Source organism: Falco peregrinus, chromosome 13 (genome assembly GCF_023634155.1).
Source record: "Falco peregrinus isolate bFalPer1 chromosome 13, bFalPer1.pri, whole genome shotgun sequence".
NCBI lineage: Eukaryota > Metazoa > Chordata > Aves > Falconiformes > Falconidae > Falco > Falco peregrinus.
In genome coordinates this window covers 8,377,793-8,395,260 of record NC_073733.1, presented here as the reverse complement: position 1 = coordinate 8,395,260, position 17,468 = coordinate 8,377,793, and the positions used below count along the sequence as shown (strand labels likewise).

Below are 17,468 nucleotides of genomic sequence, written 5' to 3'. Positions count from 1 at the left end.
GTTGACCATCAGTGAACCTTACTATTCAAGCAACCACATTTTCAGCTCATAACTATATATTTGGCTAGTACCAAAAATTGAGCAATGTATAAAAAGATCCCTCCACAGACTTTAGAAAACTTCATCATATCTGTCCAGGTCTAATATTTATTTCTGGCACCATACTAGGATGAAGCACAACAAAACTTTGCAACAAGGATGATGAGCTATAAACATAGTAGAATAACAATTTAAGATTATTCAGAATCCAGATGCTGGTCAAAGAGAAATATGAAAGCAATCTACAACTTTCATTTCAGTGGAATAGCAGCCAAGATTGGGGCTGTGATGAAGAATTACCTGGTGGATACCTTTGGGCATTATTTTTTTTTTGTGACATCTCATAAAAGAACATTAACAAAGCACAGAGACAGGAGACTCTGCACAAAGATCAGATTCAGCCATACATTATCCATGTATCAAGACAGAGCCTTTGCTTCCCCTTGAAAAATGTGGGGGAGTGAAAGTAAATGTGACAGCAACACAGCAGAGCACTACCCAAAGCAACTTTTAAAACAGCCCAGGTGCGTTAGCTAGCATCCAGCAGCATAAAGCCCTGGATGGACCCCCTCTTTCTCAGCATCAGTGGCAGGTTTTATGGCCTTCACTGAGCTCTACATTGCTTTGTCTAAATCACTACTGGCACCCAAGCCAATTGTTTAAAACATAAAAGTAATTTCATTCCAAAACAGCTTTCATTCAGAAAGCAAAGTAACTCCTACAGGTCAAATGACCATGTGAGGATTTAGGAAAGCCGTTCCAGTGACTCATTTGTCCAGAAGGACAAACACTTCATGTCAAACTCCAACTAAATTTAATCCAAAATTAATTTCAGGCTAAAAACATCACTGTTACTGCAATTGGTGTCTTAGATTCATTTTAACTGCCAACAATCACAGCCAAAGCAGCATATAAAATTTGTAAAGACTGCAGAGTATTAATAGTTGCACTAATCCACTTGGGAACACATCACAGGGCTGAAAGAACAGATCAAGGAATACAATCTACACACATATCAAGTGTAAAGACATAACTGAAGAGTAACAAGAAAGAAGAATTTGTTGATGAAAAAAAACCCTATTCCCCACAGATCAGGTGGAGATCCACCAGTAAAGAAGAGATTGTATGCCACATGAAAAAAGCTTCACCCACCCGGCCTTTATAGCCTCTCTCAGACCTCCAAGTTTGTTTTAACTTCATTAGATGCTGGAGGGTTTGGGGGAAAAACAACTTAGCATAAAACAAACAATGTAAATTGATTTTTCTTTCAAGTGTCAATCCTCCTACCTTCATCAGGACTCACTCTTAGCCCTTTTGCTAGTTCTGATTGCATTCTTCCCCTTTATCTAAGGCAGACTTACTCTCCAAATATTAATTCCTTCTCATAGACACTGTTAGAAATTTCAAAGGAAGACAAAAGTCAATATGGGATGGAAATGCTACCTGAAATCCAACAAGATTGATGTGCCTTTGAAAACGCCTCTTTCCACTAGCATAATGTGAGACAAACTGTTGGTATGAGGGATACAACCTTTAGGAGAGAGACAAGGAGAAAGAGTGAATCTTTGAACTACCTATTTTTCCCTCTGCTAAAAAGGACTTACCCATACATTTAGCTATCAGCATTCACATCTTAAGCCTTGAGATACAACTTTGCTTGCCTTTCACTGTGCATTTTCACTTTCTGTAATCTCATACTGTGTGCAAGAATAGAGCCCTCTACAGTCTGCTAAAGCAAAACATGATGAAAAACCACTGTTCAGTTTTTGCAACAGAAAATTTTGTTCCATTCCTTAGCAGGGACAATGTCAAAAGAAAACTAGAATGTATCTTCATGGTGGTTTAAAGCACAAATACTAACATGCATTGTTGCATCCTCTTCTACCTTTACAGTCTGCTCCAACAGAATTATGTCAGTGAAGCAATAAAAAAAAATATTTCCTTTAAATACAACCAAATCTCTCAACGGGGAGCAACTACAGAATCAAACCTCAGGTTCCTTATATAAAAACTGAGCACATCAAGTTCTCAAAGAGCATTTACTGCCAGATTCTAAATGAACATTTTTTAAAAGCCAGTGTGCATTTCTGTATTTCTCATTTTTATGTGTTAATAAATAAACAATATAGCTAATCAATAAGGAAGACAACATTTTCCTTCTTGTTATAATTAGAGAGGAAAAGATTCTTAACTCCTTTTTCAGCATTTCATGTTTATACCTCTGAAGAAAAAAAACATGACCAATTTTGATCGATTTGGTATTTCAGGCAGGAATGATTTTTCACACTTTTGTACTCAGAATGGTACTTCAGTCTCAAGGTATAAGCATTTTTTTCAGTGCTGCTGCTAAAATACAACAAAGACAGAATTTCAAAGTACCCACTAGCCTCAGCTCAGTTTGGAAAGGTGGAGGGGAGGGCTTAGCATGGCACTTACTTTTTACTTTTCAGGCAACCGTAGAATCCAGCCATGGTCCTTCCCGGGAGGCATGTGTGCATTTAATTCATCCTTGTGTGTGGATGCCAGCACAAAGATTCTGCTTCGTATCCTGCTCACCAAATGCCCACACACGCACACAAGAAAGCCAGCATGCCGATGCAATTACTAGCCAGATAAAGTTCCTGATCTGAGGCCCTCAGACTCTGCTGAACTGGGTCCAAGGAGGGCTGTGCCTGTTCCATACATGGTTATGAATTGTTAACTCCCCCTTTTCCTGTCTCCTTCCAGCTCTTGGTAAGCACAGCATCCTAAGTGTAAAATACCATATGGCATTTGATTCTGTCTCCCTGTGGGACTAATGAGAGGCTTGGTTGTAATTAGGATGTGAAGAAGCCCTGAGGAGATTAATTTTTATTGTTATTTTTTAGGCAGAGAAAGGCTACAGAAGATACTTGCAACATCTTTGAAATAACCACTAAAAACCGTAATCATTTCCAGCACATAAGGGGTGCATGGGACCTTCCAGAACAGGCATTATCCCATCTCACTGTAAATCACAATCTATTCTAACAAGCTATTCTGCACATTAACAGAAGAAAAATAAATAAATAAATATATCCATGCAATATTGCAAGGTCAGGCAAAAAGCTCTGGGCTTTAAAGTAGCCAGCACACCCATACGAGAAAAATACTGCCTGGTGATGCCCTCTGACAGTACACTAACATTGTTACTACCGCAACTAAAGGAGACCCTCACTGGGTCTGGAAGGAGGAAAATGGCTATGGTTTAATGCTGGGGAACATAAACCTCAAGCAGCTTCATTCACAGGGGTGACCCAAGCCCTGGGGACAACATAGCCACACACATTTCTGACATTACATTGTATTAAATTCATATGGAAATGAATCCACACCATGGCTGTTAATGACCCCTGTTGAGGTAAAAGCAGAGAGATGAGGCAAGACATTGTTTGTGCTGCCTGCACACAGCTAGGGAGTACCAGCAGCCAGTAACAAAGTGTTAGCCTGTTGCTGGAGTCATATGTCTTGGTGAGAATCTCAGCTCTTGAAAAAAACCCACATGCTTGCATATTTAAATAAATTCATAATTGTCAGAATTGCAAAGGAAAGATTTACACTCATTCCTAAAAGATCAGAAGAAAACCAATTTATTTTTGGTTTTCAGCCTAGTACATAGTATTTGAATCCTTGGGTCTGGCAAGCCAGTAAGAGGGAGTATTTATACAAGTGTTTCTATATGAGTTAAAGGCATTGAGTAACAAGACCAGATCTAGGGTGGAGCAGTTCTTCTGGAATACCTGGGAAAAATATTTTATTTTAACACCTTTCCCATACAAGAGACATGGAGGTTGAGAAATGCACCTCAGCTGAGAAGTCCCATAACTGACTCAGCTACATCAAATTCGTAACAGTGCAGAACTTTCCAATCTATGAACAGACAACTCCATTTGTCATTTTTCTATAAAGCCTCCCACACAAAGGAAAGCCATGACACAAATAATAAAATGCAAGAGCCATCACAAACAGGAACCAAATTATATTCTAGTCTAGTTTCCCACTTAGCAGGAAGAGAAAGCCTCTACAAGCAGTCAACTTCAATGCCATCCACAGAACTGCAAATCAAACCTGACCTCAAGCAGATACACTTTCTCCCTCTTGGGAAAAGACAAAGAATCAAAAATACAATGACACTACTTCAAGTTTTACCCAAATGAGTTTCACTGTTGTCCTGAATTACTGCACTACTGCACTAGTCAAGATAACTTCATGGTGAACTCCGAATCCTAACAGGAAAAGGGTAGCTAAAAAGCATTAGTCTCCACCCATCAGAAAGCCCACAAAAAAAACCCAAAAAACAACAAACAAACAAAAAGAGGTCAAAATTAAGGATCCGACTACTGGGTAACGACCACCAAGAAGGAATTCCTGGAGATTACTGAAGAAACCTTCTGATGGGCTTAATATACAAACCCTTGGATGTAGGATTGCACCTGAAACCTGCCTGGCATTTAGTTCAGAAAATGCTGCCAATGGAAACATTTATAGTAAGAAATAAAAGAGACCTCATGAGAAAGTCACAATTGTATTTAAAAGCAAGAAAGATCAAATGGCCTTCCAGTGGGAAGACCCAATCCCTAAAGCCAGTGGAAGGGTGTAATCCTGACGGCTTTGGAAGAATTTCATCACTTCAACTGGTGTAGAATATGGCCCACAAGCTTCAGAAGATCAAACTTTTTGCTAACATGAAGCAGATTCCCTGTCTCCTAACCTCCTCAGATGGTGTGCCTTCAGAATATGCTTCCTTTCATTATTATTTTTTCTTTCATTTATTTTTGTCTTGAAGTTACTTACTTGAACATGCAAATCTTCATCTGTTGGGTTCCATTTAGGTCAAACATAGCCCTGTTCCCAGGAACTGACAGTTTAGCAAAACACATTTCACCATCTAGAAACCTCCTTACTTTCTAAGAGGCACAGACTAGTAAACATTCATTAAAAATAATTACACCACCTCAGGATTTAATCCTTTTTGATTCTCTATCTTCATATCAGTCTCCAAGCCACTTCATGGTCTTTTCCAACCTAAATGATTCTATGATTCTACAATCCTATGGCAGCATTTATTATTCACTGCTCTGCCTTCCTATCACTAGCACAGCTCCCAGAGGCTACACATTGAGCTTTTTGGGTACAGATCTGAAATCTGAGATGTTGATAAACATCATGGCTCTACATCCACAGGCAAATCAGTGGGAGTAAGCAGTTACGTACTGTACCCCAGGTCTGACAGCCAAAGAGCCAAAGACGTTAGCTCTTCATTTCTGAAGTGCTAAAGTAAATGGGCCGCTCTGCTGCTGGTTAGTTAATTAAAACTGTTTCCAGCTTGGAAAGTAGACGAACGCCAAATAGACACAGAATATGGACTTTGGCAATGTAAAGATGTTTCTTAAAGATAGGGAAGGCAGCAAGCTTAAACACCTGGAAGTTGAATCAGATCTGGATTTCCTCTAAAGTTTGTGACTTGGCTTGACTGAAATAGACCAGTCTAGGCTCACTTTAATTTGAAAATTATGGCCTTCCCCACTGACTTCTTCAAACTCTGTGTCGCCACTTTCCCTCAACAACCCAACATTGCACCACCCTCCTGTGATCACTGCACATCCAAATCGGCCTTGCTTCACCTTCTGAGTCTGCAAGGAAAACAAGCAGTCCAGGTGGCAAGCTGCCCTCCCGCAGCAGCACCGGCAGGGATGAAGAGATAGCAGCAGAGCTCCCAGCGCCTGATAAACTTCCCAACAAGTTTCTCAATTTCTGCAAAGGGAATGAGGGAGGCAAGTTTGAGCAAGGCCCAGCAACCCGATCACTGAGAAATGCTTGCACCGAAACACAGCTCCCAAAATCAGAGTTACTTGTTTCTCTGGCACTTTCACCTGCGTCATTGCAAAAAAAAAGGCCTCTTCAACATAAGTAACCAACAGCAACTAGTAATCCAACAGGGGAAGCTCAAAGTGAGCTAAAAAACACTGGCATGTTTCCACCGTCACTTCCTACACATATACATGTACACAGGGTACATGCCAGCAGCCTGACAGCAGAGGTGTGAGGAGCTACACACATAACCAGCAATTCAAAATACATTTTGTGTCCGACATCTACTGCTTTTCTTCAAGCCTCTTACAACTGGATCTCTAAGGGCTAACTACATCCTTGCCTCTCTGGCTCTCAGCTAGTGAACACTTCACACTTTGCAAAAAAGTCCACTCAGAGCTGGCTTGCACGCGATCAGGACACGTACACAGTGCAAAGCAGCAGGGATGGACCAGATGTCACACAGTTAGGAAATCCCGTGATTCACCAACTGTGTTTAAACATGGATGTTTGGTTTGTATTTTTTTGTAATTATTTTCAAACAAACATAGGCGTAGGAGTAGAAATCCTACAGCAAGCTGAGAGACCGTAGCATTTCAGATTTTCTCTATATTCTGGCGTCTCTGAACTGACTTCTGGTTAACAAGGCAGACTTCTGTCTCTCTTTTTTAGCCTTTAGCCTCTACCAAAAGCCAGTCTAGTTCCCTCTCTCCTAGTCACTGTAACAAAGTTGCATTTTGACTGCATTCCTCTGGTAATTTCTGCTGTTGAAAAAAACACATCTATCAGGTCAGAATTCACTGAAGGTTTGCAGCTCCCCCTACCACCATTGTGACTGATCTATATGCACTTGGATTTTATATAATGAAGATTCTGTGTATTTCTTAACATTCATGTTGCATCTGTACCCTTAGCAACATTTTGCACTTCTCAGTTATTTTGCCTCCGCACCTTTCCCAGCCACTGCCAGCCTGAAAGCACCATGTGCCCTCCTGCATCCTGTAACACAGTTGAAGACCTGCAGCGGCATAGACCCTCCCCTCCTTTTAGGGCAGGGCTGCACACCCTCCAACAACTGACATTTTCTATTCATTTGTTTAACTCTGAAAAAGTAACCCTGTCAGTGTCTGGACATCAAATGAGGTATTTGGGGCAAATCCAGCAGAATTCCAGTTCTCGTCTCTTTACCATTGACCAATGAAGCCTAGGTTAATTGAGAACTTTCAGATTAGATTTTATGCTGCACTTGATCTTGCCCAAGTATTTACAAAAATGTGCTGCTCCAGCTGAATTGCATGTAAAGCACTCCTTCCACTACAACCAGGAATCAACCCTGCACAGAAGTCGAACCATAACATTGCAAGTCACTCTTCCCATACCCCAATTCTCTCTGCTTTTGGTGTGGATTGCTTACCTGTGTGCTAACATAAATGTGACTCAGGAAATACTTTCCTGAAGCAGAAATGGATTCAGCTTTCTTACAAGTGAGGTTCGCAGGCTGGCAAATGGGCCTGGCTTGGAAATTTTCACCAAAAACCTTTCAATACTAAAGGAACAACTAAACATGCATCACTGTTAAATGCTGCATTATCAGAGCTTTAAACAAACCGGGTTGGAATCAAACACAGTACTCTGCAGAAAACAAAGAAGTGGAGATAAGAGGATTTCTGCCTTGCAGAGTTTATACATCCATCTGTGATTAATATTAGGAGGAAAATGAGGGTCAAATCCTATCTCTAAAATTGAGACAGTGTAGTCAGGGGCCTCTAACTATGCACTATATCAGCTTTTTATTCATGCATATAAGCCTGAAGAATCTGACATAATACTTGCTCTGGAGTCTAATTACTGTATGTTGCTCTAATTATGTCTGGTTTTACACCATGTACAATGTGTGGGATTTGGGGGATTTTTATTGTTGTTATTCCCTGTTAGAGGAAATCCTGCAAGCTCCTTCAATAAAAAGAATATTTCAAAGACAGCAGCAATACATACAGTCTTTTTGAGTCCAGTGTTCGGTAATTCTGAGTCTGAATCATTTCTTGCAGTTTACCACAAACACACTGTATTCACCTCTTAGGAAAGAGTGAAGATAAACTTTGGTATGGGGTATCCACTGCATTACTGAACTCTAAAATATGGCCAAAGAGATACTGGGATACTAAATCTGTCCTTTGTGTCCCCACAGTCAAACATGAACTCCTCCTGGATTATCTGCAGATGAAGGTCAAGCTATGTGTCATTCAAAAGGTAATTTCCCCTAGATTTGCAACAGGATCACAGATGTAACCTCAGACTTCAGTGTCAGAAAATATCAATCGCCAAACAAATAAGATAGATAAAGACACATAAGCGTTTGTTCAACATTTTACAAATCTACAAGGATTGATTTGCCTATAAATATGTAATTTATTTACAGAGAAATAACAGCATCCCTATATAAATAGACAATATAGCCAGGATGTGCTGCCTCTCATATATCTGCTTTTCTCATCCAAGACCATAAATCTAAAATCTAAGATTTTAATGAGTCAGAATGAAAAGCAGATTATTTTTGACACAGTGGAAGAGCTTGGTATTTCCTGTGAAAATACTAGCATGGTCAATATTTTATATACTGGAAACTGTGGTTCTTTTGTCTAAGGGGTGGGGGGAGTGCAGAAGCTGAACAAAGGAGCTCTATTTCTACACATCCTGACATAAGAAAACACCATGTTAAAAAATACTAAGTTCCAACAACACAACTTTTCCTTCTTGCTGTCCAGGCAGGCACCAATATAGACGAGCATCTGGAAAGAAATGTGAGAACACAGTATGTAGCTACAGGCACATGGACCAGTGCCTAGCCTAGATGTAGAACATCAGAGGTAACAGTTACTTAGTCTTAACAAATAATCCTGAGACAAAGTGAATAATGAATTGAGTTTTCTACACCCCATTCTTTCCAAATTCCCCTCTAGGGATAGATCCAATCAATGTCCCTGCAACACTCCTGCCAAACTCCCTTGGAGACAGAACAGACTGACATTGCCACTGTTTGTGCTGTGAATAGCAATCAAGTTTAATGACTTCCCATGTATATTAGTTTTGCACTAATGTAGACCCACCTCTTCAACAGAATTACTCCCGATTTGTTTGTACAGGTATAAGCAAGAGGAGAACCAGGGACTCGCACATCTGGAATAATATTCCTAAAGCCATCAACATCCCGAATTTCAACTGCAACTGAAATAAAAATTCAAAAGCGAAGGTCATCTCTGATACCATCTCACTGGCTGTCGACTGAAGTAATAATATGGGAAATCACAGAAGTGCAACTGGGGAAAAGGCTGTCTGACTCCAGTGCCTGCAAACACAAGGCTAAAGATAAAGTGACCATTAACCTTCAGAGAAGGGCAGTGAGGTCCCAGAATGTCCTGCCTGCAGGCTTTATTGCTCCAAGGGGAAACGAACAGAAAAATAAAAGTAAAAACTACATACCCTTGACATTTAACTCAAATTAGTAGGCAATGGTAACATCATGCTTTCTTTGTTAGCTTTCCTCTGTAAAAAGGCACAAATACAGTACCTGGTTCATTCCACAAACTGCAAAATCAGTAGAAAGTATCAAGTAATAATAAATTTACTCCTACTACTTGATAGCTGCAAGATTAATCACAAGTACCAGACCTGTATCCCTCTGTACAGAATATATTATTACTCCACACTGCCGATACAGCTGGAAGAACTGAGGCAGAGTAATTCAGTGACTATTCCAGAATCCATAAACTGCAACTGAACCCAAAGTTCCTAGTGCCTGCAACTGTGTTTTAAGAGACTTTCCCCATCCTTCCTTGCTCAAAAAGGACAGCCAGAAAGCCCCTACAAGAATAAGCACCCTATAAATATCCAGGATAACTTTAAGTTCACTAGCCAGCCTTCAGCCGTGGGAACTCTTACAGGATCACTGGCATCAGAATGCTGAGTTAAATTAGAAATCAATGACTGCACTGCATGATTTGGCCCAGCCTGTCCAGAGTTTTAAAATCACCACATAATAAAAAATACCTCATACTGAGCCAATTTCACCAGAACAGACCCACAGCACAGCGGAGTCCTTACACAGCAGCCCAACGCATTACTCAGATTCAAGTTCTGGGAATCTTTAAATATCTCAGTGTGTTCCCAATTGTCTCTTAAATATGCTGGAGCTGTTCCCATCATAATGGGAAAGGAAAATATCTAATAAATATCCAGAAGCAGGAAATAAGCTAATTGAAGAAGAATTTTACCTAAAACTGTTGAATAAACTACAGCTCTGTGTCACTAAGTCACATAATCACATGCTTAAACTGGATCTCTGCTTGGTCCTTCCCATTTCAAACAGTGCAACCACAGAGCTGCGCATACACTTCAGTAATGCACTGCGGTGATGGGTCTATCTATCATTCCAGGATCATCAATATCTGAAAAAGCTGCAGCTGAGAGCCACGACAAACATAAGTCCATTGTTTTAGTATCTTTTTGCTTTACCACAGAGATTAGGAGATACCTACAGCTTTCCTAGGATAAATGCCACTCTCAGCCTCACCACTCCAGCCCCTATTGCTAGTCTTTAAACAGAACATACTTGAGATCCACTGGTGTTGGCCTCAGGTACTGAACCGTTGCTACTAAGCAGTTCCATCCATCTAAGTAGTTTCCACACCATGAAATACCAGCCGACACTGCAGGTCTGAGCAGGAAGAGGAGCAGTTGTCACCATGTGCCATGTAGCTCAAAAGTCACCTACCCCTTCTACAGGTTTTATCAGCGCCTATGCACCAACACAAACTTAGATCCTCTCATGGAAACAGCTCCTTTGGAACATAACATAGAGGCTAATATAACTGATACTGTTTGGCATGGTAATAAACAAGTCCTCAAGGGACTCCATATATTGCCTGGAGATAAGCTAATGTGAAGTGTAAAGATTAGCTATGCTTGTTCTACACCCGGAGAGCTCCCTTTGGTCATCAAAATATTAAGCAAGCCCTCCATCTACTGAGAACTATTGATATGTAATGTGTATAAGACTAGATAGTATTTAAAAGCAACTAAAGGTTCATGAGCTAAGATACAAGATGGTTTTCACTGCTGTCTTGATTATGCAATACCTATATTGTAGTATTTTCTCACTGCGGATGAGATTTAATATTTCATGAAGGCAACAAATGCTAAATACTAGTAAGACTTCTTGATTGTTTCCCTAGTTTGTGCAAAGTTTTCTCACCATGAATTCATATGTCATTGCTAAATATAATGGGATGTTAGTAAAAAAACATCCAAAGGAAATGACATTGAATGTTGCAGGATAACCACTGGTCATCAGTAAAAATGGTATTAGTGATGATATGATCAACCTTTTATTTTGATCAGAATCAGTTACAAGAAGAGCAACTATGTTATCTCTGAAAAGTCCCATACACACTACAAATGTAACACCCCTTCCACCAAAATGAAAACCTGTTCAAGATCTGAAATATTTTTCCTTTGGAGGAATGAGGGCACATGATCATGCTGATGCTGTGTAATGTACAGTAGAATAAAATCAAAGTCACACCCTATGACTATTTGTATCCCTCTTGTAACTGCAGAATGAAGAGCAAGTGGCAATGGCCATCATTGGAGGGCCAGCAGAGCAGAAGAAATGTGATACCAGAATCAGAGCATGTGAATTGCTTGTATTCCTTTTCTTCCTCTAATCCAATCCACAAAAGTTGTGGTGGTATTGTTCATAACATAGTTTCTTCAGACTCATCACAACAATAATGACTGGTTTACTCCTTTTTTTTCCTCTTTCTTCTAGTTAATGTCATTTTACACTGCTTCGCATTAAAAAGATAATATAAATCCTTTTGCATAGCCTAAAAGCTTGACAAATCAACTAATGCAAGAACTTCTGAGATAAACGAGTCTTTCCTTGACTCAGATTTCTTGCTTTTAAGCTGATTTATTGTAAGAACCTTAACATTTTAATGTATTTTCTTGTACAATATGATATCATTTTTAGTTATTGCAGAACCTACAGCTTTAGGAGTTTAACTATCATTAAGTCCAGTCCTCAGTCAGCACAGTAGCAACAAAGTGATAACGTAAGAAAGATAGATCCAAAAAAAGAAAATAACCATTAAAAAAATAAATGCTTAAAGAAGTACATGCTGGTAGTTAACAACAGGTATACAAATGGTCTAATGTTCTTCTCCTCACTGTATTGCTCTTGAACTCTAAGCACACAAACACATTGCATTGTGATTTTGAAATTTACTCCGATGTGGAACAGCTGCATGCTACGTTTCAAAGGACCGGAATCTTTAAAAATGAAAGATTTGTGCATCTGTAAATAAGGTCTTTCTTAATATATCTGCAATGAAAGAACAAAGGATTTTGGAAAGAACTTTCATTAGTATTGTACACAAGGCAATTCTGAAATGCCCTCTCCAGCTGAGTTTACTCTCTCAATCTACAGACGGTTTTCTAAGCCCCATTCTCTCTAACATTGTGTTGACATCTCCTTTTTTTTACTAAGATTTAAAGAATCAATTACATAAATCCACAAGCGCCCTATGAGGTGTTAAATCATATGCTGGCAGACTTGAATATAACATATAAATTGTAAAAGCAACAAAATTAAGCAATCACCGTTCACAAACAATCCCCATTTGTAGCACGTTCCTGGGTAATTATACCACAGGTCTATAGTTTAAATTTATAGAGAAACTCTTGGACCATTTCTCAAATGTCAAGTAAACCACGCAGCTTACCTCCTCTGCTTTCTTTCCCTCCCCCTTTTACTTCCTCCTGCTGAGATAATGAAATGTATAATATAAAAAACAGAGGGTAAATTCAGGAGAATTCAGAAATCCTGACACTGCTTTCAAAGAAAATAGGATGAGAGAACGCATCTTCTCTAAACCTTCTCCCTCCTGCCATTACCAGTGCTTAGGAATATACAAATAGTTTCTTGAATCATAGGGATAAAATTTATCCTGACATTGCAAGAAAGAGCCTTACACCCCTGTTATCTGGCTGCAGTCATTGCAGCAAGTCAGCAAGTTCCAGGCCTGGGAAAAGATGTTGGCTTGCCAGAACCATGATCCAAGGTGATCGCATGGCAATGGCTGCAGCTCCAACTGTCCTAAGGTAGCAATCTAAAAAAAAAATAATAAAAATTAAAAAATCTGGGCACTCAAAAGAGCAAAGACTGGAAGACTAACAAAGAACCAGCCAAACTAAAGCAGCATTAACCCTTTCTGTGCTGCAAGGTATCCTTCCCACATAACCTAGTGGAATACATAAATGGTCTTATGAAGTGTAAACTGGAAGAAGGGAAAGGATGCACTTGACTGCAAGCTACTGTAACATTTTCTGGCAAAGTATAGCAATAATACTAAATAGACTTCTATGAATGATGGCAGACTCTTCTTACTAGCAAATACCAGTTAAATTTAAGAAATGCATGTTCAGCAGAAAGAAGAAAGGGCTGGAACAGCAGGTGAAAAGCCTAAGAATGGCAGTGAAAACAGGATAAGCTGTAAATCCTTGACATTCCATTTTGCTGAGGTTAGCTCTAGAGAGGGTGTCAAAGTTGTAAGCAAGATAAGTATGTGCACTAACCACCATTTTCCCCCTCAGGCTTTTAAGCAGCAATTTAAAAAGAAGTTGTGAAGTAAGATCCTTATTACTTCCTACAGTTTTAAGAGTTTGAAGTAGTGCGGCCACCCCAAAATCAGCATTCCTGAGTCAGCAAAACTATGTGATGGCTTAAACAAGCGGATATATTGGAAATATTGGGTGCTTTCTTCATTTTCAGGCTCTGATTCATTAAAGATCCTGCTTTCAAGCTTTTCAGCCAAGTATGTATTTTGGCAGTTTTGCCTGGGTTTGGTTGGTCAGAAGAATGTTCGGAGTCTTGCATGATCACTTGGCTTTGCAAGCTATGACCTGATGAGGTCTCATAAGATTTATGGGGGGAATGACAAGTCAGGAGGAGGGAGGGAGGAACACCAGTTAAAACTAACTTTGTTAATAACATCAGCTGGAAATCCCAGTGTTTGCTGCTTGCCAAAGAGGTGGTTTCAAGTTCTAACCTGTAACACTCCTTCCACTGCACATACAAGCTGTCAACCAAAGATACGGAGATAAACCTCTTCAGATGGAGAGGAATCTATTTAGCTTTATGCTTAAACTACACAATAGATTGCCCTTAAACAGAAGAATTGGCATAGAAACTCATCGGAGGGAATGATGGGGGGATGCAGCCCTGTCTGACTACATTTCCACTAAAACCAATGTCAAGTAACAAAATCTCACAGAACGTGTTTGAATTCATTTAGAAGAAACTGATGAAATTCAAATGGCATCTATGCTTGTGGCATTGGCATTCCTTTTGGAAGCTATTTTAAACTTTAAGAGGATGTATATGTATCTGTGTATGCATGACTCAACATGATGTTGGTGGCATTCCAATATAGTCAAGCCACCGATTCTTGAGTTTGGCCCATATCCAGAGCTCATTAAAATCAATTACAATCTTTCCACAGAATTCAGCTCTTCCTATCATAACCTAAGCTTGCAGTCTGATGTACAACAGGGACTACAGTCACACTGCTTTGTCCCCTGTTTGACTTACTACACAGCTTGATGTTTACGTTACATAACTAAAGATATTGAGACCAACCACACCACGTACACCGTCCACAGTACAAACATAAGGATTACTGAAAATCCTCAGGGAAAAAAAAAATAAAATCAACTCCCCAGTTTGCTAAACCAATGTGTGCTTTCTTTTCATTTATATAGTGAGAGTTCATATAAATAAATAAATGTGAATGAATAACACACTTCTAACAGTATCAGACACAGTAAGCATTCTGGTCAAAGTTGTAGTGGATTTTAGCAGAGATTAAGCAGTCAAAGATGTGTTTGTTGGTATTAAACATATTAGTCTCTCCCACGTACACCCAGGATTGTTCACTGAGTGTCCATTTTCACAGCTGTTCAAAGCTGAGTAACATCTTAGCCTTCTCTTAATGCTTATGCATCGTCCCAGTATTTGCACTTGCACTTGCAGCTAGTGCTTTCTTGTGAAATATTCTCAGTAAACATTGATCTCTAAATAAATTTATTTAGAATCTAAAGAAATGGCCCTGTACTAAGCAGTTCTTTGGACCAAGTACAGTTTCTCATTTCTTCTTTGACTGTCATCTATCTTCTTCTGGTAACAGAAAACATAGCTGTACATTTGTCTGCAGCAAATTCTCTGGCCAGTACATAAAGACACATTTCAAGTGGAGGCAAATATTAACTTTGAAACTAAAGCCAATGCCAGTAACACTTCTGGAGTTGTAAAACTTAACTTTTGCTAGTTAAGTCTGCACTTAACTGGCTCCTGGGAAGACTAAAAAAAAAAGTCTAAATGGAGATCTACTTCCCAAATGTCTGAATACAGCCAAAAACCTGTGCTGTGGGTTCTAAAGGACAAAGAGTTTTGAGTCATCAAATCTGCACCCGGCATATCTCCACCTTTGTGGTCACAGGAATCTGTGACATTTCATTTTCAGAAAATTTCCATCAAATCTTTGACAGAAACACAAGCAAACAGCTTAAGTGGAGAAGTATTTAAACTCACAATGATCTAAAAAACCCCATGAAGTATACTTTTGGTTCACGTAAAAAAGCCCATGAAGTATACTTTTGGTTCATGTAACATCCAAGTAACTTGGTTTTGCATAGCAGAAAAAGCATTTGTATACATATATAATCACATAAATATCTATATATACTAAACTTTAGTCAGTCATAAAGTCTAAGGTGGGAAGTGCTTTGCACTTATACTATAGTGAGTAAGAACTGAGCCACTTTGAATTTTGCAGATATGGACCCAGATTCTCTGTTGGGCTGGATAGTTCTGGAATCTTTGCAAACCTCACATCCCACCTGTGCCACAGGGCTGCATTTTTTTTTGACTATGTAGGAGCTCAGTCTGGAGAAGTGTAACTGTATTGATCTTGCATTAAGTCATCTACTGACACACTTTAGAAACAGATGAGCAATTTCACTAAGTCAACGCAACTTTTCAGGTGCAATATTCTTCAGGAATTGGTCTACAGCACTAGCAACGTACTGCTCCATACACTGTATAACCAGAAGTCCAAATTATAAACAACCAATCAACCAACCAGTGCAGAAAGTTATTTCATGTCTATTAAATCACTGAATTAATTTTTCATTATATTTGTTTTATAACAGCAAGACAAATATATATTTGCATTTTTCATCTTATAACGTATCTGCAAAGGTACTGGAGTCCAAATTATCATTTATTATGTTGTGTGAGAGAAAACAAAATAGAAAATTCACATTAATGAAGCTGTTTACAAAAGGTAATGCCATCAAACTTGCCTTTCTGTTTTAAAGGTTGCTAACACTATACTTGAAGTTACCTGTAACCTTCAGTTTCCACCAAGTATCAGGGCAACAGAAAGTGTAAAAGATCCACAGTGACAGTAATCCCAAGCAGCTCAGACTATGTGTACTAGGCTACCTCTTTCTAGTCCTCCAACCTGCTACATCAAGTCTGAAATGAACAAAACCCCATCCAAATCGGCATCAGACAAACTGATTGCATGGGTCTAGGCAGAGGACACCACACTGACAGATCTCTGTAGGATGTGGTGCAAGGGCACAGCACAATGGCTGGAAGGGGAAAGGGACATTTCCAATGACATTTCCAAGACAGCAGTTGGACTAGACTATGGAAAAGACTGGAGGTGGTTTGCTGAGGTTCTGCAATACTCCGTGCTCATACCCTGCATGCAGCTCGTTACCTTGATGAAAGCACTTGCCCTTACATGAGCCATTCTACTTGCACAAGGATAGTTATCACAGGAAATCCATCAAAGTCATTACATGATTAAGGCTTTACTCCTGCATACAGTTGTTTATAAGACTGAACTCTCAAATTATGGAGTGTATCAGCAAAATAATCGTGAAAGAAATGGCACAGTGGGTGACTTTCATTCTAATACAGGTTATGGATCCGATCTGCTCCCTTTACAAGACCCTACTACTCCTCTCACACCACCACTGCACGCTCGCTCCAAGATCACATGGATTGCCCCAGTCCGCAACACCAGTGTTAATACTTGGCATGTGGGAGACAGCCAACAATTCTGCTAGCAATGCAAGAGGGAAAGTCAAGTCCAGCTCATATTAGTAACCGTGCCTACTTCTGCTAAAACTGGTTAAAAAATGTTTTAGGGCATAAGATGCGGAGATCTGACACTGAAAGACCGCAAGGTCTTAAGTTAAGGGTAAGGATGCCAGTTCAGCCCGACAGACCCAACATTGGCAGGAAGAGTAAGGAGCCGTTAGCAGCAGTTGGCGAATAAAGCGTTTGAACAAAGAGCGCATCGGGGAAAGCTCTCGCCGCTCGCCTACGCCACAAAACGCCCGCCAGCGCTGCCCCACACCGGCACGGCCCCGCTGCCGAGCGGCGGGCAGGGCGGCACCACTGCCCGGGAGTCCCCCGCTGCCGGGCTGCGGCCGCCTCCCCTGCCGGTTACCGCCGGCCCCCCCGC

The 17,468-nt window shown here is 39.9% G+C and overlaps 1 protein-coding gene across 6 annotated transcripts in view; it reads right to left on the bottom strand.

Moving 5' to 3' along the window:
* KIAA1210 (KIAA1210 ortholog) overlaps positions 1-2,679 on the bottom strand; it is a 45,853-nt gene extending 43,174 nt beyond the window's left edge. For 3 of the 6 annotated variants that reach the window (XM_055818084.1, XM_055818088.1, XM_055818082.1), the window contains exon 1: positions 2,476-2,679. Coding sequence is in view for 2 of the 6 variants with exons in the window: in XM_055818082.1 (XP_055674057.1) it covers positions 2,476-2,537 (62 nt within the window). In the remaining 4 variants the exon portion in view is untranslated. Of the gene's footprint in view, positions 1-1,482; positions 1,571-2,475 lie in introns of those variants that run through there. The other 3 variants (XM_055818085.1, XM_055818089.1, XM_055818083.1) reach the window with 2 other exon arrangements.
* Positions 2,680-17,468: the final 14,789 nt, after the last annotated feature.